Source organism: Gilbertella persicaria (genome assembly GCF_025201335.1).
Source record: "Gilbertella persicaria strain CBS 190.32 chromosome Unknown B0P05scaffold_34, whole genome shotgun sequence".
Taxonomy (NCBI): Eukaryota; Fungi; Mucoromycota; class Mucoromycetes; order Mucorales; family Choanephoraceae; genus Gilbertella; species Gilbertella persicaria.
The window spans coordinates 98,033-121,219 of NW_026251995.1; the positions used below are offsets into that span (position 1 = coordinate 98,033).

Consider the following 23,187-nt stretch of genomic DNA (forward strand, 5'->3'; position numbering starts at 1 on the left):
GGAAATAAAATATGATTTCTATTATAAAACTTTTTTTTTTTTTTGTGAAAAAAGAAAAAAAAAGGTCTTGTATTTGTACTAGATTGGAGATATTATATAAAGAAAAAGGAGAGGTGGTATTGAATTAATAGAAAAATAATGACATGGATGGTGTATTTCTTTTTATCGACATTGCCAAAGCTTAATTGTTTGGTCTACACTGCCTGTTGCAACAACAGGACTAATATGACAATAGCTAACATAAAAGTAAGAATCAAAGCATAGAACACATATCTACCTACGCTATGCATGTCACAAAGTGAGAATGAGCTTCTATTGTCTTTTGACATCGACCTGTTTTCAAATCCCAAATCTTGATTGTCTTGTCATCTGAAGCACTGAGCAAATACTTGCCATTTGGATGAACAACTAAGCCTCTAACCCAGTTATCATGTCCAATCTATACAGAGACTAAGCTCATATGTTACATGCAACGTTGTTTACCATTGTGTGTAATAATTGTCCATTTGAATTCCATAATTTGATTGTCTTGTCTCTTGATGCTGTTAAAATGTATTGTCCTGGCATAGGATCTTTTTGTTTGTTCTATCAAAAAGAGGTTAATAAAATGCATAGAGGCATAGAATAACAACTTGCCTCATCGCCAATTAATTCTTGAATATAAGGGTATGAATTGACAGGTACAAAAATAGCACATTCAACAACATGTTCATGGCCTCGAAATTCCATTTTTGCTTCTCCTGATTGAGTATCCCAAAGTCTAGCTGTCTGTTTACAGAGATAAGCGAGTTTGAAATAAGATGGACAACTTACTTGATCATTCGACGCAGAAACCAAGTATTTACCATCTTCACTGGGTTTAACTGTTCTTACCCAATCCAGATGTCCAACTAGTGTCTTAATACAATAACTAATGAGTGTCAGTAAATATATCTTTTTTCTAATGACCCTTTACCCTGATGCAGCATCCCATAATTTGATGGTTTTGTCACGTGACGATGAAATGATCGTATCTCCTGAAGGCAAATAGCCAATAGAAGATACACTGTGATCATGACCATACAATGTCTTGATACACTTGTAATCATTATTGATATCCCATACCTTAATTGAAAGATCAGCAGAACAAGATACTAGAATAATAAGATAAGTCATACATAACTATCTTTATGAATGTACCTAAAAAGTTGCCCTTAGGATCAAATACAACATCTTGTACTGATTTGGTATGGCCTTTCAAAGTGCGTTCAAATTCACCCGTTTCATAATCCCAAATCTTGATAGTTGTGTCTTCTGAAGAAGAGGCCAGTGTTTGATAGATGGGGTGGAATACAATACGAGTAATAGGGCTCCTATGACCTGTCATGCTTTGTCTTTCAGGGGCGCGAGGGATCCAATCAACAGAAGAAGTTTGTTTTCTGATGGGCGCATTATTAATTTCTTCCTGCATTTGTGCTGATTTTGTTTCCAACTCCATAATCTATCTTGTGTTAAACAGATATAAGTAATATCATGGCTTACCTTTTTCTGCAAACGTATGACAGAAGTCCATTTCTTTTCTAGTAAGCCTGCATATTTTTGCTTGGGGTCAGCAGTGAAATCCTCGTTATGTGTTTCAGACTTGAGCATATTAAATGACTCAGTAAATCCACTGGTGCTTAAATAATCCAGTATAGCCTTGTGTCTAAAAAACGAGAGAACAAGATGAGAACAAGAAGACACTCGCCTTTTTTTTTTCTCTTTCACTTACAACTCGTCTTTCTGACGGTCAGAAAGAATACTTGTCATTTTTATTTATTTATTTATTTATTTATTTAAAAAGGGGAGGGAAAGAGAAGGAAAATAAAAAAGAAAGAAAAAGAATTTTTTTTATGAAAAGTATGACGCACTTTAAAACAAGCAAGAAGTGTGAGTGAATGAGAGTGTGAGTGAGTGAGGGGGGTCGGAAAGAAAGGTTCAATTATTGGTCTCACCGGAGACGGTCAACGGAATCCAGCCGAAGTTAAAAGAGTATTTTTAGCTCTTGATGATGAAGCAGATAGTCTATGGTTTGTTTTATATGTCAAGCTGCGGGATATTAAATCACCACTCCTTTGAATATATGAAACGTAGGGACACGAGACATGTTATTTTAAGGGCAAAAATAAAAATAAAAATAAAAATAAAATAAAAAAATAAGCTGTGCTTATCTAATAGCTTCCAAGTAGAATTCTAATTTTTTTTTTCTTATTCGTTATACATGTTGATTCAGCCAACCTATTAAAGCCTTTTTTCATTTTCTTCCCCCTCAGTCTCCCATCAATGGGTTTTAAGATTACAAATCGTTTTTTAGTGCAACATAAAATTCACATGCAAGAAATCAGCTATAATTTCCTTTTTTTCCCCTCTCTCGTTTATTTTTTTTTTTCTTTTATCCCCACAAAAAAAGAAATGTCTGTTGAACAAAAGCAAATTGAACTTACTACTGTCGAGGTCAAGAGTGATACTGCTTCTTCTATCAAGTCTTTCCTTTCTGGTGGTTTTGGTGGTATGGCTTCTGTCTTGGTTGGGTAAAGTAACCACCATACTATGTATATAGATATACTGATGAGCATATGTTTCTTAGTCAACCCTTTGATCTCGTCAAGGTGCGTCTCCAGACAAGTGAAGGTCTCTACAAGAACACGGCCGATTGTTTCAAACAAATCATTAAACATGATGGTATTTTGGGTTTATACCGTGGTATGGCCACTCCTTTAGCTAGTGTCACACCCATCTTTGCCGTCAGTTTCTGGGTAAGTGTTTACTGTTCGACTTGAGCAAGTTTGGATTAACCTGGTATAGTCTTATGATTTAGGTAAAAAGATTGTGTATGGTTTAAGAGAAAAGAGCGATGTGAGCAGACCTCTTTCTTTGGCTGAAATCACATTTGCTGGCGCATTCTCTGCTGTTCCTACCACTTTGTTCATGGCACCTTCTGAGCGTGTCAAGGTGTTGATGCAGATTCAAGGTCAAGGAGGTGATCCCAAATACAAAGGTCCTTTGGATGTTGTTCGTCAACTCTACAAAGAAGGTGGTGTTCGTTCTATCTGGAGAGGTACAGGTGCTACTCTCTTGCGTGATTCTCCTGGTTCTGCTGCTTACTTTGTTGCCTATGAACTCATCAAGAAGGGTCTTACACCTGAAGGTGCTCGCCCTGAAGATTTAAGTTTTGGTGCTGTCTTGTTTGCTGGTGGTAAGTACATGAGTGTGTGTATGTATGTATGTATGATATTCATCTTGTTAGGTATGGCTGGTGTTGCTATGTGGACAATTGCTATTCCTCCTGATGTTCTCAAGTCTCGTTTACAATCTGCTCCTGCCGGTACATACAGCGGATTGGGTGATTGTCTTAAAAAGACACTCAAGGCAGATGGTCCTTCTGCTCTCTTTAAGGGTCTTGGCCCTGCCATGTTAAGAGCTTTCCCTGCCAATGCTGCTACTTTCTTGGGTGTAGAATACTCCATGAAGGCCATGAACATGTTATTTTAGAAGTGTACAATAATAATAATAATAATAAATGAATAATGTTAATCCGTGGTTGTACAAAGATGTGGGGAATTTTTCATTTGTAATAGCAAATGATTTTTCACTTTGTATCACGCTCTCTAAATTTCTGCTGACACGATTAAATAGTCTTTTTTTTTCTTTTCTTTTTCTCATAACTCTCATGTCTCTTCTTCGAGCTACTACCAAAGTCTCTCCTCGCTTTACTATGGCCGCTGTAAGTAGAGAAAACATCAATGATGGCTTAACATATAAATAGAGAACAGCCATGGTACGCCGTACCTTTGCTTCTGCTAAACCTGAACCCAAGACACCTATTGATCCTCAAGCTGCAGGTCCTATGTTACGATACCAAAAGAACCTTCCCAAACTCCCTGTGCCTGCCTTGGGTGCCACTTTACAAAAGTACCTCAAGACGATCCGTCCTCTTGTTGACGATGTCGAATACAAAAAGACAGAACAAGCCGTAAAGGACTTTGAAGCACCTGGTGGTCTCGGTCTTCAGCTTCAAGAACGTCTTATGGCTCGAGCTCAAGACCCTAATATTGTTAACTGGATGGAAGATTGGTGGCTTGATCAAGCCTATATGGGTTATCGTGATCCTGTTGTGATCTATGTCAGCTATTTCTTCTTGTATAAAGATGACAAATTACGCAAGGATCCTGCTGAACGCGCTGCTGCTATCACTACAGCTGCTCTTGAGTTTAAGAAACAGGTTGTTGAGTAAGTCGTGGTGAGAATGCATCTTTGAGTTAACCTCCTGATGAATAGTAAGACATTGTCTGTTGAAATGGCCAAGGGTGAACCTATGTGTATGGACTCATACAAGTACATGTTTAACAATTGCCGCATTCCAAAGAAACCTTCTGATTATGAAATCAGCCATGATCCTGTCAAGAACAATCATGTGATTGTGATTCGTAAAAACAAATTCTATGTGGTCGATACGTTCCATAAGGGCCAACAATTGTCTACTGCTGAACTTCAACAGCAATTCCAGAACATCATTGATCAAGCAGGCTACTCAAAAGGTGTTCCTCTTGGTGTCTTGACATCAGATAACCGTGATACATGGACAGAGGTAATGTGCGGACATTGGAATATGTGTATGGGAAACCAATTTGCTTACTATCCGCCTAATCATTTAGTACCGTGAGCATTTAATGTCTGTAAACCCTGAGAATGCTCGCATGTTGGAAAAGATAGAATCATCCGATTTTGTTGTCTGTCTGGACGACCAATCACCTTTTACCCGTGATGAAGCTTCCCGCGCTTGCTGGCATGGTGATGGCCGTAACCGTTTCTTTGATAAACCTCTTCAGTTTATCGTCTTTGAGAACGGTAAGGCTGGTTTCATGGGCGAGGTAAGATCAGATGAAAAGTGTATGCATCTAATAGCATGTTAGCACTCTTGCATGGATGGTACTGCCACTTGTCGCTTGAACGAATATGTGTGTGATGGGTAAGAGAGAGACAAAATGACCTTTAGTTTTGGTATTGACCTATGTATAGTCTAAACAGAAACTTGATTCAACATGGTTCTGCTAATGTGCGTTCTGATATTCCTGTGCCTCAAGAACTCAACTTCCATATTGACGATGCTGTTATCAAGGACATTCGATCCGCCGAATCTCATTTTGAGCGCTTGATCAACAAGCATGAATTGACTGTCTTGGCCTACCAATCCTACGGTAAGAACTTGATCAAGAAATTCAAGTGCTCCCCTGACGGTTATGCTCAAATGGTCATTCAGCTCGCTTACTACAAGATGTTTGGTACCAGCCGCCCTACGTATGAATCTGCTCAAACACGTAAATTCCAACGTGGTCGTACCGAAACTGCTCGTACGGTCTCTACTGAATCTGTGACCTTCGTCAAGACTATGGAAGATCCTCATGCTTCTAACCAAGTCAAGATTGCTGCTTTTCGTGCTGCTTTGAAGGCACAAGGGGCTTACATGGCTGATGCTGTCAATGGTCACGGTGTTGATCGTCACTTCTTTGGTCTCAAGAATAGTTTGAAGCTTGGAGAAGAAAAGCCTGAATTGTTCACTCAACCTATCCATGCCTACTCTTCTCACTGGTACCTCTCTACCTCTCAATTGTCTTCTGAACACTTTGATGGTTATGGTTGGGGTCAAGTTGTCAACGATGGTTTTGGTTGTGCCTATATGATTAAGAGCAATGCACTTCAATTCAATGTGGCTAGTGTAAAGGATCTCGAAGTGCATGGTACACGCTATGTGAATGGTACTCACCATTTCAAGCAAGCTCTTGAAGATGCTGCTAATGATTTGAGAGATTTGATGATGACTGAAATCGAGTCTGAAGCCAAATTGTAGATTCGCTTTTCCCGCCTTTTTTTTTTTTTTTTTTTTACACCATTTAGACCATTTTTAGATTTGAATGGTATGAAAATAAAGATGTATATTAACATACATGTATTTTCATAAAAAAAACTTGTTGGGGGGAAAAATAAATGCTAGAAATTAAGCAGAGCATGAGATGCATAAGCAATATATACATATATATTGTTACTTACATTAGATTATAAGAAAGAACAGAGAATAAACTAGTAACATATATTAACCAATATATGTAAGATACTGACACAGATAAGAGAAGGTAGTTGAATGATTTTGTCAATTGCATAATTGCTTTAAATCATTACATTTATACCACTACACAATATAATCAACTAATACTAAGCTGTGATTGATGCAAATAGTAGATACATCAAATATTAGTCCTTTCTTTTTTTTTTTGTCAAGTAAACAACCTAAGCTTTTATTATAGTGCTCATCTATGATGCTTTGGGGAACTTGTTCAAGAATGGAAATCATACAATTTTTATTTGTTTTTAAAAATCATTAAAAGACATCCAATATTTTTTCTGCGAGCCTGTATAAGCTGCAAATGAAGTTTAAATTAAATTACCGTTTGCTTCTTTAATCATGACTAAGAGGAAAACTTCTGTTGTGAGAGTTCCTTACACTTGAGCAAAGTACTCATGCGGAGAATGAAGACATATTCTATGGTTAGAAATATTAACCGGTTTATGCAAGAATGAAATGAAATTGCAACTTCAAGGACCTCGAGTTGCTGCAAATAACAAGAAACTAAAAAGAGTTAAACTGATACTTATCATGCATACACTAGGATGCTTTATATATATATATTCGTCTCAGATAACCATTTCTTAGCTAGCTTTTGTCAGAGAAATGAGCTTATGAGACACTTTTTTTTGTGTTTGTATCTATAAAAACTAATAATACTATCTTTATAACTCTAAATAAATAAAAATGTAAACCATCTATGTTATCTCTTCTTTTTTCGCATGTCCAAAACAACAAAATCCCGCTTTGAGTTAGCTTCCTGAAAAAAGAAAGTTCCCAATGATCTTTGTAAGCTTCAAATATATCGTGTAAAGCTTGAAACATGCTTTAAGTACGAAAACACTTTTCTTTTCTTCTTATAAAAGGACTTTCCTACTTTTTAAGGCTAATCAAGACAAAAAAAGAATGCGTTATACAAACTTGTACCATTGTAATCTTGTTTATTGTCTATAGTGAATAACCCCCCAAAAAAATATACGAACCAAGTGTCAGGTTAAAGGTGATACAAAGAAGAGAATCAAAAATAATCCCGAATGTTTTGAAGTTACTATTCTTGGAGGAGCAAAGAATGCATATTGCACAAAAGAAGGTACATTTTTTTTTACCAAATGCATACACGCAAATCAAGGACAAATAAGTTACTTAAAAAAATTTTTTTGAATAATAACGATAATAATAATGATAACAAATGAGGGAATGAGATATATATATATATATATATATATATAAAGAATAAGATATATGTATAGGGAAAGGAAAAGGAACGAAATTTACAAATATATAATTAAGTGTGTATACAACAACGGGAATAGAACTATGTATATGTGTGGCATGAGAATTAATTAGTAGCAATTGTAGTAGTATTAAAAGTAGTAGTAGTAGTAGTATTAGTAGTATTAGTGGATAAGGCAGCTAGTTGCTTTTCCAATTCATAGATGCGATGTTTATAGCTAGACACTTCTTGTTGTAAGATACGAATATGGTCGACTGATTTACGTAAAATAGCGCCTTTGTTTGGCTTATTGTTGTTACCATTTAGACTTGTGCATGCAAGTTCTTCAAGCATTGTTTCTGGCAGCAATGTACCAAGTTCTTGAATTCTTTCATTGATATTTTCTCTTCTTCTTCTTTCAACTAAGAAAAATACAAGTTAGAGAAACTAAATTGGTATAAAGCTTAACAACTTACCTGCATTGTGAGATTCCCTTCTACGTCGCTTCTTTTCAGAAAGCAACTGTTGATTCAGCTGAATTGATTCGTATTCATCAAGGTTATTTACACCCGTAGCAGCTAAGCTATGACTTAAACTCTTGTGTTTGTCTTGATGATAAGAAGTAATACTTTGAATGTGATTTGTAAGGAATTCATAACCCATTTGAGCAGGAGCGGAAAAAGGCTGTTGGTCATACATAAAAGAAGGTGGCGAAGTAGCCAAAGAGGCAGTGTCTTTACTACTACCCATGCTATTATTTCTTTGATGATGAGGAAACATGTCTACTGAAGAAGAGTAATCAGAAGGTGATTCTTCATGGAAAATATCGGTTGAGCTGTTGTGTTGGCTTGACATCATGAGTGTGCTTGTGTTTATCTTTGGTTGCGATGAGAAAAAATAATTTTGTTGCTCAGGCACTATCATCATATTGCTGAAATTGATAGGCAAACCACTAGATAAGCTGTCCAGATCATCAAAGTCTTGCAAAGGGGGCGAAGTAGACTCAGGCGATAAGAACTGTTGTTGCTGTTGCTGTTGTCTTTGGAGATAGTATTCACTAAAGTCAATAGTAGGTGGAGGATGATGATACTGGTCCTCTAAATTGTCAAGTTGTAAATGACTTAACGAGACATGTTGTTGTTGTTGCTGTTGAGTAGCCAAGATATGATACGCAGTAGGGTTCTTTAATTTGAAAGGTGAAGAATTATTATCCGTCATTCTTATAATATTTAGAGAAAATAAATAAAGAAAAAAAGATTGCTTTTTTTTCTTTTGGGATTTTTATACTAAAAAAAAAATAAAAAAAAAAACCAAGAGCATGATAATTTTGTCTGTGTGTGAATTATTTCTTGTGTAATGGCGGATATGGAAAGCATGCTTTGCGGGCCAATGACACTCACTTTATTTATTTTTCTAAAGGGGAACATATGATGAATCAAATGAGTTGATCAGAATACCAAATTCAACATACTTTCTTCTCTGTACTTCTTTTTCTCTATACCTTTTCTTGTCAATAAGGCTTAAGGCTAAAAGATGGAGGGAAACGCCTTTTTTTCTTAGTAAATTCAGCCCAGATCTTGGTCTGTGCATATTGCATTGGATTCTAAAGCAAACTTCCTTTTCCTCCTTTCACCTTCTTGTCCTTAATAGCTATTGTTGCCATAATATAAATGACGTAAAAATCTGAAGGAAGAGTGGAAAAGTAAAGTATTACAATGCATGAATCCATTGTACCTTTTTTTTTTTTTTGTTCGGTATTTTTCCGTCATTTTGTTACCTCCATTGGCAACACAAAGAAAGAATATTTTATAAATATATTTAAGTATACAATAACAGTGTAGGACAGGCGCCTTTTCTTTTTTCAAAAAAAGACGGAGATACATATACATTAAGGTTATTAGCGCCCTTTTTCAATGCCAACAATCACGCGAAATCTTTTTAGGTGACTGATAGAGACAACTTGAAAGAGAAGATGGGAAAGAAAAGAAGTGTAGTACACTCTCTGACATAATGTTTCATACAGTGATCGAGATATGAACCAAATTTTTTTTAAAATAGGTATTGACAGAAGAGAATGATGCCATCCTAAAGCCGCTGTTCATTGCTACACAGATCGTTCATGTGAATCAAGGTACACCAAAAAGATATATGTTCATTTTCGTTTTTTCTTGGATGACTTTTTCTAAAAGGAGGAATGACAATGACGATATAAATGAGTAGTATCAACCCTATCGTATAAATCTTGGTTTTCACTTCAAGTACATCTGTATGCGGGCGTGCATGTATGTGCACCAGAAGAAAAAAGAATAATTGTGCATTTGATAAACTTACGATGTGTTTTTCATTGTTTAGCCCGTTAATCATAATATTATGTAATGGTTGACCACGTTTTTTGTTTTGTTTTGTTTTACTTGTTTTTGTTCCATGAACTGTTATATTAATATCACAAGTGTGACATGATCTACTTTGCTACCATATGTGCAAATGACACCACCAAGGATTTTCCTCTTATCTTCCTCCCCCTTTTTTTCCCTTTCCATGCAATGCATTAACTGCATTTAATGCTTACTATATAAAGAATAAGTCATGCTTTTTTTTTTTTTATTTTTTGCTCTCTTTCTCTTTACTTACGTCTTTTAGTTTCAAACTCTAATGAATAAATAAAGAAAAGATCAATAAAATTCCATTTTAATGCTAATCTATGGACATATTCTAAAAAGAAAGAGAGAAAGAGAGTCATGAATACATGCAGGCGTATTTCCTTTTTATCTTGTAAAATGAACTTTTATCAACTAAACCATCCGTTTCTTTCACTTATGTTTAGACTCTCTTTCTCTTTGCGCAGCATGTTGTTCGTTTTTGTAAAAATTTCCTATTTTAGTTTTATGTCGAGATGAACTGATTTATAATAAAGAGGTACTTGAAACCATGCCTGGCTTATTTGAAATACATTGTGATATTAACTAAAGGCATTTGTTCCGGAGAATGCGGTTTCAAAAAAAAAAATATGTTTCATACTACAAGAGATACTTTTTCTATGAAACGTTTTTTATCTAAAGAGAAAGAATGCCGACATTGTGTATTAGCGCAGTTTGATCAGAGTTTGCTGACAAAGTGAAATACCCGCTTTTTAAAGAAAGAATGTAAACATTTGTCTTACTTGTCATTTATTTACTGAAGTCTATGTCAATCTTTCATGACAGTTTTAGAAGAAAAACAAAGGTTTTCTTAATCGCAAGGAAATTCTGGTAGCCTAAAGAGCTACTATACAAATGATGAACTTATTAAGAAAAATTTTACTGAGTCATAGATTAGCTTTAAATCTTGGATCATTATTTTCTTAGCATCGTTACGTGCGTTGCGTAAGTATGTCTTCAGTATCTCAAGGATATGATTGTTAAACCATTATTGGTGTTTTCTCCAGAATCGAGACTGTATGTTTTGTACTCCACAAGTATGAAAAAATTCCTTTTTTCCCCTGACAAATGTGCTATAGAAAAGAACATAAGACGTTTGACATTTTCTGAGATTAAACTAAAATTCTGTTCAGGTACCATTATGTTATCAATCCTGAATGGACAAAGCAAACAACAGCATGCTCCATTTCAATATAGATAGATATCACAATGATATAATGCATTTTTTTCGAAGACTATCAAAAGTCATTCGATATTTTTATTACATCTTAATCATTGGTGCCTGTCTATAGACATACTCAGAATTCTTTTAATAAATAGATTTTAGGGAGCATTATCAAAATATTACTGTTGATGATTTGTAAATTGTTATTTATTTTCTAATTTAATGCAGAAAAGAGAGATGACACAAGACAACAGCATTGAGTAAACGGAATCTTTGAAATAAAGGAAGAATGATAAGTCTTTGGTTTGAAAACCACCAAAATTTGCGACGAAAAAAGGCCGAGAATTTTCAAAACGTCTCACGAAATTTACCAACGAAATAAAAGATTGGAGAAGCTGGGCGTCGATCCCAGTGCCTCTCGCATGCTAAGCGAGCGCTCTACCATTTGAGCTACATCCCCTTATATGGTTGTCGATTTGATATTTTACTTAGGTTTGTATTCTTATAGTCAAGTCACGAGACAATAGAACGTTTCTTAGCCAATAGATTCACTGGGAAATATTCTGGAAATAACGTGACGTCACAGAAAGGAACTGTGTATTGATACAGTAAGTATAAGATCTTTATTTATAATAAATGTAATGTTACCTGTGTATTGATACAGTAAGTATAAGATGAAGAACTTACAAGTATCAATAACACAGTATTTATATGTTTTCTAATTGTACTAAAATATATAAACTATAACATATGGAGAAGGAAGTAATTAAATACTTAAAGCTGATTGATGTTTCTGTCTTGACGAATCTAAAGTGTGCTTGGCTTTACTAATGCGAATCAAGTTGAGGCGGACTTTCTTTCTTCTTTTGTTCAGTACTTGTGGTTTAAACCTTCGTTTGTTCGGATTATAGTTTGTTGGAAGGTTATATTCAACTTCAATTGGCTGTTTCTTACTGGAATCGCTATTTTCTGTGACATGGTAAGTGAGACGCATATAATAATATGTTCCGCTTAAATATATTTAATTTCATGGTCACGTGACTGTTAATTACCGCTTTTGATTGGCTTTCGGAGGATCTTCTTTTGAAAATGATGAAGTTTTTCATGCCGACGTGCCTCAATTTTATTTTTCAGGAATATGCTTAGAAATGTGATTCTTGATCGCATTTTATCGCTTTCATAATGCGTAACACAGTTTGATCTCAAGCGATATTATATCTCTCATCCCTGAAGCAATTATCGCTATCATATTGTCTATGTTGTATGCATAATAACTGAAAAAAATGATAAGCAAAAGACTAATTCTAAAAAAGACCTGCAATTAGAGGAAATATTCAAATTGGCCTATTTTTCATAACTAGATGTCGTGAAAAAGTCCACTTGGTATGTAGACAAAAAGGCAATGTTTTTATAAATAGGATGATTTATTTATACATGAACTTTTCATATATAAAGAAAAGAGAAGAAAAATTAAGAAATACATATAAAGAGTAATAATAAGGTAGAAGTGATATAGTTATCTGTGTATGTACATAAAATAAAAGTGAAAGCATGCTTACAATCTTAGCCACAAGTCTCGAATCCTGTTTGTATTCGTAGAAGCTAGTTTTGGCTCTATTAAAGTCGATCGCCTGTATTGTTCCTATACAAAAATATAATTAGTATCAGACAGTGTTGGTACTATACATACATCTTCAGACAAGATATAACAATCAGCAATAAACGTTAGTAGTTTAGCATCAGGTTCGATAGCATAGCCTGGGTACTTGAACTTCATGGTGGCCATGATGGTCTCGCCCATCAAACGAAACTTTTCCCAATGAACAGATCCATCCGTACGAAAATCTTTATTGGCTTCAGCAAGCGACACCAAGTCTTGATTATGAATTCCACTATTAAGAAAAATGAGTTACCATAAACATGACTCTGAAAAAACGTCACTTACAGATAAGGTATTCCGGGAGCGTCAGAAGCCTTCAATGCCATGCGATAAGAACTAAACGACCGATCTGTGCTCATTAAGCGCTCTAGGCTTTGAAATTGTTTGTACACTTTTTTAGTCGAGACCACTTGACGAGTTTGCTTTAGCCTAAGCACAGCCGCACTGTTGATACCAGCCAGGATAGCCATTAAGGTGTTGTAGTTGTTACGGTTTCGTAACTCGACAGCAATTAGCATGAACTTTTGCAATAGGGCAACGCGTTTGCTCAACCGGGATTGTGTTACAATCATCGTCACTAGCCAAGCTGAAATAAAATTAAAATGTGCAATTGACGCCATCACTGTATTGTTGCTGCTAGAACAAGAAGAGCTATTCCAGATATTCCGAATAAATTCTCGAGGCTACATAAAAAAAAAGACAAGATCAGTTGTCCACATGGGACGTTGGCTATGCTTACTTTAATGCGTGTAAAAAGCTCAGCTTCGATCCAGGTCAATTGATCAGCAATCGCATGGTCGGATGCTTTCATGAATGTCTTGTAATTAAAGCTTGCTTGGTCTTTATCATTACGATGTTGACGAAAAGAACTAATCAGACTAGAAGCAAAATGGTGACCGAACGAAGAATTCCAATCATTTCCATGTGTAGTAGCAATCGAAGGTGTCATGACAGACGTACGTTGACTCTGATGAAGAATAGTATCAATATTGATGATACCACCTGCAAATTCAGCTAGTCTAGGAAATTCCGTTGTGTGATAAGAAGATCGTAAATCTGGATGTGATTCTGAATGCGACACTTGCTTTCTGCGTGACAGTAACCGATTCAAATTGGGCGACAGTAATGCTGGTTCAATGACTGTATTACGTGGTGATGATGGGTTACTCTTGAGCATGAATTCATGACGTGTAGGTGAAAAATTAAACCCGCTTGCATAACCACTGTCCTTTTTTTTACGTGTGGTGATCTGGTCTTGATCATCTACTAGTCCCCAGGCTTTGTCTGGATCATCTATTGGTGGTTCACGTACAACAAGTGGTGCTAATGAATCACAAATAGGCGTGAGACTCTCGTATTTCGAAATGCGGTCTAAAAAGAGAATGATGTTTTGTCGAGCATGCGAGCCATAAAAGTCGTTCCAATAATGTGACAGCCACAATGTGAAAATGCTATGAATTCTAAACGCGTGGTTAAGTTACACAATTGACCGGAACAAGGGAAAGAAAGAAAAATAATACCTTTTTTGTAACTCTGTTGGTGATTCATCTGATGAAAGGCCATCCTCTTCAAATCTAATATCTGTTTGTCAGCATACATGTTAAATAGATAGTTGTACTTTGCCTCTCTACTAGTTTCTGTACGAGCTCATATGGCTTCATAAATTTACGAAAAAATGTCAAAAAGATAGGTATGATGTTTTCATCTAGATAAAAAAAAAATAAGGAGTTACACTTTTTTTTTGTCTTCTCCTAAAAAAAAAAAAAAAGGACACCCATTTTACCTGCTTTACTATACTCAATAAATAACAATCGATCAACAATATCATCTGGTGTCAATCCAATATTAAAAGAATCACTAAAGTATTCAAGTACGTTATTAAATAATAAAAGTGGCATAATAAAAATTAAAAGAAAGAAAGAAAAAGAGAAATACCTGCTGTCTTTTGAACCACGCCTACTACTAAGATGAGTATAGTGTGATGAATATGCTGAATTTCTTTCTTTCTTGTTTACCATATGGAGACAAGTGGAACCATTGTGATCTGTACTAAAATACTCGTCTGTCAACATCACTAACGTATTGGGACGAGTCTTGATCTCCTCTCTATCCTGAGACAGTAACGGATCATATTGACCAAGCAAGTCTTTATAGATGTTTTGTATGCGTTGTACACCGTCTTCCGAGAATGTGTCTACTCTGTAATGCTGAATTGAAAAGTCAAGGTCCGGAACCACTTGACAGGATGAAACCAAATCACTTTTAAGCCCAATAAGAAAAGTTGGAATATGGCGGGAGGTAAAATAGTCTATATAAAATTAGCATCGAATAAGATAAGTGCACTACTTGCCTAGTAAATCAGGAATACATGCTAAAGATGATTTATTTGTTGTGTCATAGCACACTAGTCCTCCATGAATAGTTTCCTTTCAAAAGAAAATAAGCCAATGCACGTATAAAAACCTATAACTTACTGTGAGTAAATCAATCATGCTGGGCTCTATTTCGATGACATCCAAAGGATAATCGACTCTGTCCAACATAATATTTGTATGGTGGCACTGTAGATCTTGAAAACATATGTTAATTAAATAGCAGTAAAGGGAAATAAGGAGAAAGATTACCTGGTCGATTTGAATCGTGTTTGGCAATCAAGTCTTGTAGTCCAAATCGTATCAAGGTTGATTTGCCTACATTTGAGTCACCTACGACTACTACAACAAGTGGGTTGATCTAAACAGAACGTTCAGTGCCGAATAGTGTCAATATAAATAACTCATGTACATGATCTGATGTTTGATTGAATACAGGTGGCAAAGGTTTGTTGATTGCAGCTATTTTTCGAGAAATCCACATGGCCATACAAAGCAGGCTAAAGAGGATGATAGGTAAATATTAATATGCTTATGACTAGTATATCTATATAGAAAAGAAAAGAAGAAGAAAAAAAAAATAAACAATTTTAATTTTTGTGTTTTCAAGGGGAGAAAAACTGAACTCCCTCTCAAACTGAAAGTCTTTTTGAACTCTCACTTCTCCTTAATTCAGAATGTCGCACACACACACAGAGAGATATATTTTTATTCGCATTTTTAGGCAATGTTTGCTAAATAATCCTTGACTTCATTTAAGCTTAATTTTCTAAATAAAGGAATTTCTTTTCTTTCACCGCCGTAGACACCAACTGTACTTGTACCAATGATACCGATTTCCAAACTGTTCTCTGTCATTTGTCCTTCAAATCCTTCTTTAAGCTATGACAGGTATTAGAAAAAGTATAGTATAGAAACCAAACTTACAGTCAAAATAGCTGTGTGTACTGCATCTTCTAGTTCCATTTCTTCGTTGTATCTCTTTTCCAAAAAGGTCTTTGCATTAATCATGTTCTTTCCGATAGCAGTAGCCTTCCAAGCAAAATAAGATCCAGAAGGATCCACTTGATAAAGTGAAGGTCCATTCACTTCATCATAACCTGCAATTAAAATAGAGACACCAAATGGACGAACACCACTAAATATTATATTAGGAATCGAAATAATAAAAAGCAAGATTGTATTTACCCGCTTTGAGTGTATTCTTGCATGACACTGGCTACTTCTTGAACAAGAATACGTACTGGAGGCTCTTCCATATAAACTCTCTTATATGCTTGTGCTGCTTTACGTGCTTTGGTGACAAGGACACGAAAATCAGGTCCCATACCAGAATAAATCATACCAATATTGGCACAGATAGTAGCAACTTTCTCAAGTGTTGAATCATCCACAAGGCTGGATGCTGATTTTTTTTCTGTGGCGATAACAATACCATTGGTAGCTATATTATTATATGTTTTAGCATATATTAATAATGTGTATATATATACCTTTGATACCAACAGTAGTAACACCTTGAGAAACAGCGTTCAAGGCATATTCAATTTGAACAAGTTTACCAGAAGGAGAAAAGGTAGTAAGAGAGAAACTGTATCGGTCAGCCATTATAATAAAGAAAAAGAACAAAAAAAGTGAAAGATGAAATGCGCACTTTATTTGAACGACGCGTATCTCAATGATGACGCAGTGCGGCTGTTGGGATTTGCTTATGAAATAGACGGACTTTTTTTCATTTGCAATGCACAAGCAATGTTCAAAGGGCTCTATAACTGTCAGACATCTTGCTTTTGATCTAGTTACTATAGAGATATTATGAGATATAAAGAGCAGCGAGCATGTATCTCTTACAAGTGAATGAAGCCACTGTAGTACCATCAGTTTGAACAAATAGCTGTACATTAGTTTCAACCTCCGTGACTCGCTTTTCTTTAAGCATTTAATATGATATTCTTGTATCTCTGCGGGCAATAAATTAGATTAAAGTTTTTTTTTCTTTTTCTTTTTTTCTTAGACCTTTTTGACTATGGAGGTATAGCATGTTGCTCATATCAACAAACACCATGTACTAATATATGTTTTACAGCAATTTGTGACAAGCCTTGAAGAGCTTTTAACTAAGCTTGCTACAGCTCAAGACTCTGAAACTATTCGACTTGTATGTGCTCTTTTTTTTTTTTTAAAAAATCTAAAAAAGTTTTTTTTTTAGGCCACCTCTACTTTGAATAATCAATTCTATGTTTCAGCAGACTGTATTCCTGCTCTTGTAGAAATCATCAGTCGCTCACCCCACCACCCTGTGCGTCAACTGGCCGCTGTAGAATTGAGAAAACGTATCTCCAAGAAATGGCAAGATATCCCTGACGCAGCACAAGCTGCTATCCGTGGCCAATTGTTGCAAATTGCCTTGAACGAACAACAGTAAGTAAACCATGATAGAGGTTGTTTGCTTATACTTAAAAAGTGAAATTGTTCGTCATTCTACTGCTCGTGTTATTTCATCTATTGCTCGTATTGATGTTCCCGAAAACAAGTGGCCAGAATTATTAGGATTTTTGAACCAAGCTTGTGCTAGTGCCACTGCTATTCATCGCGAAGTGGGTACTTACTGTCTTTATACCCTTTTTGAAGTGATTGCCGATTTCTTTATGGATCATACTGCTCCTCTTTATGATTTGTTTCAAAAATCTATTGTGGATCCCGAAAGTAAGCGTGTCCGAGTCACGACTGTATTGTAAGGGTCAAGTGTATGATTACATAAGCTAATGACTGTATTAGGACATTGGGTAAATTGGCTGAATTCATCGAAACTGAAGATAAGGAAAACATTGTACGTTAATCTTGCGAACGTATTTCATGAACTTACTTTTTGTGTGTGTAGAAATCATTCAGAAATATGATTCCTGGTATGGTCAATGTATTAGAACAATGTTTAAAAGAAAGTGACGAGGAAAGCGCTAGTGAAATATTCGAAGTGTTTGATACTTTGTTGATGTTGGTAAATATCTATCTATTTATGGATCAAACAAGAGTAAATCTAAGCCATATCATAGGATGCACCTCTTTTGTCTAATCATTTAGTGGATTTGATTCGATTCTTTTTGACAGTGGGCTCTAACCGTGAATTGGATGATTCTCTTCGTGTAATGGCCCTTTCTTTTTTGATGTGGGCTGCTGTATAGTAAGTGTATAAAAGAGACCAACTTATCATCTAACTCAAACATATAGTAAACAAAACAAGATTAGAAGTTTGAAGCTTGTTGGTTTTATTGTAGAAGGATTGATGCCTATTGGTTCTGAAGAAGATCCCGAAGATGTAGATGAAGATTCTCCTTCTCGTGTACGTGTATGCATTGTAGTTATGACACTTTCTCACTTTTTTCTGTACATAGTTGGCCTTCAAAGTATTAAATGCCTTAGCTACCAACATGCCTCCTCAACAAGTGTTCCCTATCGTGATGCCTATGGTAGTTGCCTATATGCAAAACCCTGATCCCAACTACCGTAAGGCAGCCATGATGTCCTTTGCTGTCATTATCGAAGGTTGTGCTGAATACATGAGCCCTAAATTAAACGAGCTCTTACCTCTTGTATGTTCTGGTCTTCAAGATCCAGAAATCATTGTTCGCCGTGCTGCTTGTATGGCTCTCGGTTGTCTTGCTGAAGAAATGCCGGCTGAAATTTCTGAAAGCCATCAAATCTTGCTTCCTCTTGTCTTCAACTTGATGAACGACACAAACCCTGAAGTTACCAAGCACGCTTGTAATGCACTTGATGCCATTCTCGAAAGTTTAGGCGATGAAGTATTGCAATACTTGCCCATGTTGATGGAGAAGCTCTTGTTTCTCTTGGACCATGCTCCTCAAACAGAAACTAAGGCTACTGTCATGGCTGCTATCGGTAGCGCTGCTCATGCTGCTGGTGAAGGGTTTGAACCTTACTTTGGTGGTGTCATGCCTCGTATTCGTCATTTGATGACATTGACAGAAGGCACAGATGAAACCTTGCTTCGTGGTGTAGCTACTGATTCTGCTGGTGCTATTGCTGAAGCTGTCGGTGCTGATAAATTCAGACCTTTCACTCAGGATTTGATGGCTCTGGCTATTGAGCAACTCTCTTTAGACTCTCCTCGTCTTCGCGAATGTTCTTATGCTTTCTTCTCCATCATGGCTCGTGTGTTTGGTGAAGAGTTTGCTCCTTATCTTCCTACCATCATGCCTTCCATTATTGCTTCCTGTAAGGCTGAAGAAAAGGACGATGCTAACATTGGTAGCGAAATCGACCTTACCTTGGGCGATGATGAAGATGACGATAGTGGTTTCAATTTTAATTCTGCTATTGCTGATGAAAAAGAATTTGCTGCTGATGCACTTGGTGAAATCTTTGAAAGCACTCAGACTCACTTTTTGCCCTATGTTGAGCCTTCAGTTCAAGAATTGACCGAACTCTCTTACCACCTCTTTGACGGTGTCAGAAAGGCTGTTGTTGGTAGTTTGTTTAGTTTCCTCAAGACCTTTTATCTCATGTCTGGTTCTGAAGAATGGAGAGCTGGTTTGCCTGTGTCGTATCCTGTCCATGAAAATGTCCAAAACATGACATCCATCATTATTCCTACTGTCTTGACTATGTGGAAAGATGAAGATGACAAGATGGTTGTTGTTCAAATCTGCCAAGAATTGATCCAGTCTCTCAAATTGATGGGTCCAAGCATCATTGCTGAACATGTCGAAGAAATTTCTCGAAATATCCTTGATATCTTTGAAAAAAGATCCATCTGTCAACAAAGCTACGATGATGACGACTTTGTTGATGAAGAAGAAGAAGCCGAATCTGAGTCTCTTTTGATCAGTGCTGCTGGTGATCTTGTTGCCACCATATGTGAGACTGTGGGTGAAGGTTATTCTTCTTACTTTGATGTCTTTATGCCCTTGATTGCTAAATACTACAAGAAATCAAAGACTTCTTCTGAACGCTCTATGGCCATTGGTTGTCTTGGTGAATGTATCACTGGCATCAAGTCTGCTGTCACTCCTCATACTGAACGGCTTCTTCAGTTATTTATCAAGGCATGTGCTGATGAAGATCACTCTGTCAGAAGCAATGCTGCTTATGCTTTAGGTATTCTTGCTGCCAATTCTCAAATCGATCTTGCTTCACAGTACCCTGTGATGTTAACTGCATTGTATCCTCTTTTCCAAAACCAGCCAGTGCCTAATATCACCGACAATGCTACAGGTGCTGTTGCTAGATTGATCATGGCTCGTCCTGATGCTGTTCCTCTTGACCAAGTGTTGCCTGTGTTTATCAGTGTGCTTCCACTCAAGGCTGATTTTGCTGAAAATGAACCTGTCTTCAAGTGTCTGTTTTCACTTGTTCGTGCTAACAATGCTTATGTAAGTGATCTTTCCACCCCCTTTTTTTCTAATGTATTTCGCCTGTATGTAGATTCATAGTCAAATTCCCAACTTCCTCCCTGTATTCCATCATGTTTTGTCTAATGAAGATCAATTAGACGATGCCACACGCGCTGAACTTGTAGAGCTATTACGTGCTTTAAATACTCAATCTCCTTCTTTGGGCATTTCCAACAGTGAATTAGCCCGCTTTTTGTAGATATATTGCTTAGAAATCTACTCACTTAGACTATTATAATTCATAATACAAATTAACTTTTTTTATTGATTCAAAATTCGTTTTCTTTGTCCTCGAACCACTTGAGTTACTTGCTCCATGTTTTCTCCTGCTTTTTGTATCATTTTCTCCAATTCAAGCATACGTTGGTCCAGTTTTATTTTGGCTGTTTTGGAAAATTCGAGTTGATCGTCTTGTTCTTTATTGTGGTTGCGAAGCTTAGGATAGATAAAGTCAGTTTGTGAGTCTGGATCTAGTTTTGACAAGAATTGCCACAAGGAAGTCTGATGGTCATCAAGGTCCATGTGATAAGACGTATGAGGACGGCGCATACGACCCATTTGATCCAATTGTTTATCGACGCCTGCCATTTTAAGTGCAATATACATGTTAGTCAAGACCATAATCGCCATGCAGATCACTGTCAATTGTGCTGTGTTGGGTGGTTTAGCATGGCTTATGATCCAGTTAAGCCCATTGACCATCCATGCATGCTGTTCCGTGTCTTGTTGAGCAGGTATTTCAGTAGCTTGTTTACGGTGATGTCTGGGACGCCGTTTCTTTTTAGGATGCGTACGTTTTGGTTTATCGAGTTGCTTGCGCACTGCAGCATCTAGGTTCTTATAAAAGGTTTGTTGACCATCAATTGTAGCCTTTTCAATGGTGGATTTCAGCCAGGATGATTTGGTGAAATCGACAAGCACTGTGACCAGCACTCGGACTTGTCCTTGACCACACCAAGATAGACATGTTCGTGTTTTGACTGTAAAAGAACCACCCGAAGGCACATCAGGCGTGCGTGTGATGGTGAGTTGACTGACATAGTTGCTTAAATCACAAAATTGGACTTGTTCATCCAAGTAACATTTGGTTGTCCTGGGTCCAATTGAACCACCGAGGTATTTTACATAAGATGATTCTCGAGAACGTATACAACCCTCAGAGCCTTCAGACCATGTACCTATACACACATCTATCACATCATAAGATACTGTGGTTTCATGCTAGACTTCTTTACCTGTACTCTTTTCTGATTCAGTAAGAAAAGTATGCATGAATGAACTATTATACAGTAAATTATACATGGTGTCAATGGTGGTATCATATGTATTGTCCATGACAGTAGTTGGAAAATGCTGATTATTTTTACTACAATCACATTCCGTCTTTTCCATCAATTGATTGGCTTCGGTTGCTTCTTTAGTCTCGTCTTGCATGTTCATGGGACGCTGGCCTACTTCTGAAATAGCACGGCGTCTGGCTACTTCTTCAGCCGATGCATGTTTTGGTAAAGGCAGTGATGCTAATGATCCTTGTCGATCTTTGTTTGGTGTATCTAAAAGAAGAGTCAATCATTACTATTTGTGTGTATGTAGTTTACCATTCAGACGGACTAATTCGTCTTCAGAATAGTCCGAGGAAGAACTAAATTCATCATCTGAAAAAGCACTGGTTGTATCATCCTCTTCTTCGTCATCGATAGGGGCCATGGCTGTTTTAGATGCTTTCCAATTCTCAACCATTTGGTCATATGCTTGATCACGTGAAAGAAAGGAAGCTAAAAAGTGCTATAATAGACAGATAAATTTGTTTGTTTATAGTTGTGTATGCTTTACCTTGGATGAACTAGTAGAAATCAAGATTGCGTTTGGTATGAAAATAGCTGTCGATCTTTTTTCAATATCCTCAATGTCTGCAAATGCAATGACCAACTTTAAACTTCGGATAAGAATTTATGTGTGCAACTCTAAATCACTTACGTTTGTGATCCAGCCAAAAATGTTTGCATTGAAGCAGAGATGGTGTTCGGAAATATAGACTCTACCTTGAAGTAAGATTTCTTTTTGAAGAGCACAGCCATAGTCTAATAACAAACAAAACAAAACAAAATTGGATTTTCTGTTCTCCTTTTTTTTTTTTTTTTTTTTTTTTTTGCTTACCATCAATTAATCTTTCATGATCTGGAACGCTTCTAAACAAGGCATGGAAATCATGATTTCTCTTTTCATTTGCAAACTTAGTGGGTACTTCTGCGGACAGTGAAATATCTGAGCCTATATCTTCTACTGTTGTATCGGATTCACGGCGATGTTTTTTACGCAAGTGGGGGAAAGACCGTTGACTAACAAGTGGTTTTTCTAAGCATTGTTCGGTTGTATGATCGGCAGAGAAGCTAGAACGACGTTGTGGGGCATGTGGAAGAGGTAAGTGAGGTGAAGAGTGGTTGGTCTTGTTGGTTTCATAGAGTACTGCAGATGGCACAGGTGAAGGTGCGCGTGAAGTAGTAGAGTGCTTAGTGTCTGATTGCATGGCAACCAAGTCTGTACTATAAAATTCTTTATTTTGTTTTTATTTTGTTTGTTTCAAAAAAAGAAAGAAAGAAAGAGAAGGAGGGAGTTTTTTTATATATTTTTATTTTATGAGGAGGGGGAGAAAGTGATTTATTTATTCCTCGAAATATTACCTTTTGCAGAACAAAGCTTAGCATAAGCATTTCTTAATTTATCATGATTTGTTGCTGGGCATTATTATTTTTCTCTCCTCGGAAAGTTACTATTTAGGAGTCTGTCTATTTAAAAAACGTGTAAAT

The 23,187-nt window shown here is 36.5% G+C and overlaps 8 protein-coding genes and 1 non-coding gene across 9 annotated transcripts; 3 read left to right on the plus strand and 6 right to left on the minus strand.

The window, feature by feature from the left end:
- Positions 1 to 15: 15 nt before the first annotated feature.
- B0P05DRAFT_551388 (putative platelet-activating factor acetylhydrolase ib alpha subunit) lies at positions 16 to 1,923 on the minus strand. The gene is made up of 9 exons (XM_051579355.1): positions 1,751 to 1,923; positions 1,522 to 1,684; positions 1,180 to 1,480; positions 956 to 1,133; positions 814 to 910; positions 637 to 768; positions 484 to 585; positions 282 to 439; positions 16 to 235 (listed from the first exon to the last, which is right to left on the minus strand). The coding sequence occupies exons 1-9, from the start codon at positions 1,786 to 1,788 to the stop codon at positions 163 to 165; spliced, it is 1,242 nt and encodes a 413-aa protein (XP_051432525.1). The 5' UTR covers positions 1,789 to 1,923; the 3' UTR covers positions 16 to 162.
- Positions 1,924 to 2,330: 407 nt separating this feature from the next.
- On the plus strand, positions 2,331 to 3,701 carry B0P05DRAFT_551391 (mitochondrial carrier domain-containing protein). Its single transcript, XM_051579356.1, has 4 exons — positions 2,331 to 2,549; positions 2,606 to 2,774; positions 2,824 to 3,214; positions 3,266 to 3,701. The coding sequence occupies exons 1-4, from the start codon at positions 2,350 to 2,352 to the stop codon at positions 3,508 to 3,510; spliced, it is 1,005 nt and encodes a 334-aa protein (XP_051432526.1). The 5' UTR covers positions 2,331 to 2,349; the 3' UTR covers positions 3,511 to 3,701.
- Positions 3,656 to 5,905, plus strand: B0P05DRAFT_551397 (acyltransferase ChoActase/COT/CPT). Its single transcript, XM_051579357.1, has 6 exons — positions 3,656 to 3,742; positions 3,785 to 4,248; positions 4,297 to 4,606; positions 4,674 to 4,889; positions 4,932 to 4,987; positions 5,038 to 5,905. The coding sequence occupies exons 1-6, from the start codon at positions 3,689 to 3,691 to the stop codon at positions 5,864 to 5,866; spliced, it is 1,929 nt and encodes a 642-aa protein (XP_051432527.1). The 5' UTR covers positions 3,656 to 3,688; the 3' UTR covers positions 5,867 to 5,905.
- Positions 5,906 to 7,478: 1,573 nt separating this feature from the next.
- Positions 7,479 to 8,570, minus strand: B0P05DRAFT_573528 (uncharacterized protein; the record flags this gene model as incomplete). Its single annotated transcript, XM_051581517.1, has 2 exons — positions 7,479 to 7,774; positions 7,829 to 8,570. 2 exons carry the CDS (start codon positions 8,568 to 8,570, stop codon positions 7,479 to 7,481), a joined length of 1,038 nt encoding a protein of 345 aa, XP_051432528.1.
- A 2,751-nt stretch (positions 8,571 to 11,321) lies between these two features.
- Positions 11,322 to 11,394, minus strand: B0P05DRAFT_t74. The gene has a single exon. It is a non-coding gene; the product is annotated as a tRNA-Ala (tRNA).
- An 854-nt stretch (positions 11,395 to 12,248) lies between these two features.
- On the minus strand, positions 12,249 to 15,564 carry B0P05DRAFT_551425 (ras guanine nucleotide exchange factor domain-containing protein). The gene is made up of 11 exons (XM_051579358.1): positions 15,379 to 15,564; positions 15,069 to 15,327; positions 14,945 to 15,020; positions 14,530 to 14,902; positions 14,378 to 14,451; positions 14,218 to 14,299; positions 14,115 to 14,168; positions 13,334 to 14,054; positions 12,880 to 13,277; positions 12,625 to 12,826; positions 12,249 to 12,576 (listed from the first exon to the last, which is right to left on the minus strand). The coding sequence occupies exons 2-11, from the start codon at positions 15,135 to 15,137 to the stop codon at positions 12,490 to 12,492; spliced, it is 2,136 nt and encodes a 711-aa protein (XP_051432529.1). The 5' UTR covers positions 15,138 to 15,327; positions 15,379 to 15,564; the 3' UTR covers positions 12,249 to 12,489.
- Positions 15,565 to 15,591: 27 nt separating this feature from the next.
- B0P05DRAFT_551447 (nucleophile aminohydrolase) lies at positions 15,592 to 16,592 on the minus strand. Its single transcript, XM_051579359.1, has 4 exons — positions 16,460 to 16,592; positions 16,155 to 16,410; positions 15,894 to 16,104; positions 15,592 to 15,848 (listed from the first exon to the last, which is right to left on the minus strand). The coding sequence occupies exons 1-4, from the start codon at positions 16,572 to 16,574 to the stop codon at positions 15,687 to 15,689; spliced, it is 744 nt and encodes a 247-aa protein (XP_051432530.1). The 5' UTR covers positions 16,575 to 16,592; the 3' UTR covers positions 15,592 to 15,686.
- A 359-nt stretch (positions 16,593 to 16,951) lies between these two features.
- On the plus strand, positions 16,952 to 20,610 carry B0P05DRAFT_194138 (armadillo-type protein). The gene is made up of 10 exons (XM_051573188.1): positions 16,952 to 16,998; positions 17,053 to 17,124; positions 17,176 to 17,387; positions 17,431 to 17,700; positions 17,745 to 17,796; positions 17,848 to 17,964; positions 18,020 to 18,147; positions 18,195 to 18,306; positions 18,359 to 20,359; positions 20,412 to 20,610. Exons 1-10 carry the CDS (start codon positions 16,993 to 16,995, stop codon positions 20,577 to 20,579), a joined length of 3,138 nt encoding a protein of 1,045 aa, XP_051432531.1. The 5' UTR covers positions 16,952 to 16,992; the 3' UTR covers positions 20,580 to 20,610.
- Positions 20,611 to 20,641: 31 nt separating this feature from the next.
- B0P05DRAFT_514231 (GRAM domain-containing protein) lies at positions 20,642 to 22,907 on the minus strand (the record flags this gene model as incomplete). The annotated part of the gene is made up of 8 exons (XM_051575671.1): positions 20,642 to 20,844; positions 20,932 to 21,570; positions 21,616 to 21,933; positions 21,979 to 22,165; positions 22,214 to 22,309; positions 22,358 to 22,461; positions 22,538 to 22,613; positions 22,665 to 22,907. The coding sequence occupies 8 exons, from the start codon at positions 22,905 to 22,907 to the stop codon at positions 20,642 to 20,644; spliced, it is 1,866 nt and encodes a 621-aa protein (XP_051432532.1).
- Positions 22,908 to 23,187: the final 280 nt, after the last annotated feature.

What these genes read in the sequence shown, in the direction of transcription:
- B0P05DRAFT_551397 (XM_051579357.1), top strand. Translation starts at nt 3,689, where the DNA reads ATGTCTCTTCTTCGAGCTACTACCAAAGTCTCTCCTCGCTTTACTATG. An exon ending in ACCGTGATACATGGACAGAG is followed by an intron (nt 4,607 to 4,673) that starts GTAATGTGCGGA and finishes CTAATCATTTAG; the next exon opens with TACCGTGAGCATTTAATGTC. An exon ending in AACGAATATGTGTGTGATGG is followed by an intron (nt 4,988 to 5,037) that starts GTAAGAGAGAGA and finishes ACCTATGTATAG; the next exon opens with TCTAAACAGAAACTTGATTC.
- B0P05DRAFT_551388 (XM_051579355.1), bottom strand. Translation starts at nt 1,788, where the DNA reads ATGACAAGTATTCTTTCTGACCGTCAGAAAGACGAGTT. An exon ending in TCATACGTTTGCAGAAAAAG is followed by an intron (nt 1,481 to 1,521) that starts GTAAGCCATGAT and finishes AACACAAGATAG; the next exon opens with ATTATGGAGTTGGAAACAAA. An exon ending in GACAATTATTACACACAATG is followed by an intron (nt 440 to 483) that starts GTAAACAACGTT and finishes GTCTCTGTATAG; the next exon opens with ATTGGACATGATAACTGGGT.
- B0P05DRAFT_194138 (XM_051573188.1), top strand. An exon ending in ACTCTGAAACTATTCGACTT is followed by an intron (nt 17,125 to 17,175) that starts GTATGTGCTCTT and finishes TTTTTTTTTTAG; the next exon opens with GCCACCTCTACTTTGAATAA. An exon ending in GTCCGAGTCACGACTGTATT is followed by an intron (nt 17,701 to 17,744) that starts GTAAGGGTCAAG and finishes TGACTGTATTAG; the next exon opens with GACATTGGGTAAATTGGCTG.
- B0P05DRAFT_551447 (XM_051579359.1), bottom strand. Translation starts at nt 16,574, where the DNA reads ATGGCTGACCGATACAGTTTCTCTCTTACTACCTTTTCTCCTTCTGGT. An exon ending in TACTACTGTTGGTATCAAAG is followed by an intron (nt 16,411 to 16,459) that starts GTATATATATAC and finishes ATAATAATATAG; the next exon opens with CTACCAATGGTATTGTTATC. An exon ending in TACACACAGCTATTTTGACT is followed by an intron (nt 15,849 to 15,893) that starts GTAAGTTTGGTT and finishes TACCTGTCATAG; the next exon opens with CTTAAAGAAGGATTTGAAGG.
- B0P05DRAFT_551425 (XM_051579358.1), bottom strand. Translation starts at nt 15,137, where the DNA reads ATGTTGGACAGAGTCGATTATCCTTTGGATGTCATCGAAATAGAGCCC. An exon ending in GCATGATTGATTTACTCACA is followed by an intron (nt 15,021 to 15,068) that starts GTAAGTTATAGG and finishes TTCTTTTGAAAG; the next exon opens with GAAACTATTCATGGAGGACT. An exon ending in GTACAGAAACTAGTAGAGAG is followed by an intron (nt 14,169 to 14,217) that starts GCAAAGTACAAC and finishes AACAGATATTAG; the next exon opens with ATTTGAAGAGGATGGCCTTT.
- B0P05DRAFT_551391 (XM_051579356.1), top strand. Translation starts at nt 2,350, where the DNA reads ATGCAAGAAATCAGCTATAATTTCCTTTTTTTCCCCTCTCTCGTTTAT. An exon ending in ATGGCTTCTGTCTTGGTTGG is followed by an intron (nt 2,550 to 2,605) that starts GTAAAGTAACCA and finishes TATGTTTCTTAG; the next exon opens with TCAACCCTTTGATCTCGTCA. An exon ending in TCTTTGCCGTCAGTTTCTGG is followed by an intron (nt 2,775 to 2,823) that starts GTAAGTGTTTAC and finishes AACCTGGTATAG; the next exon opens with TCTTATGATTTAGGTAAAAA.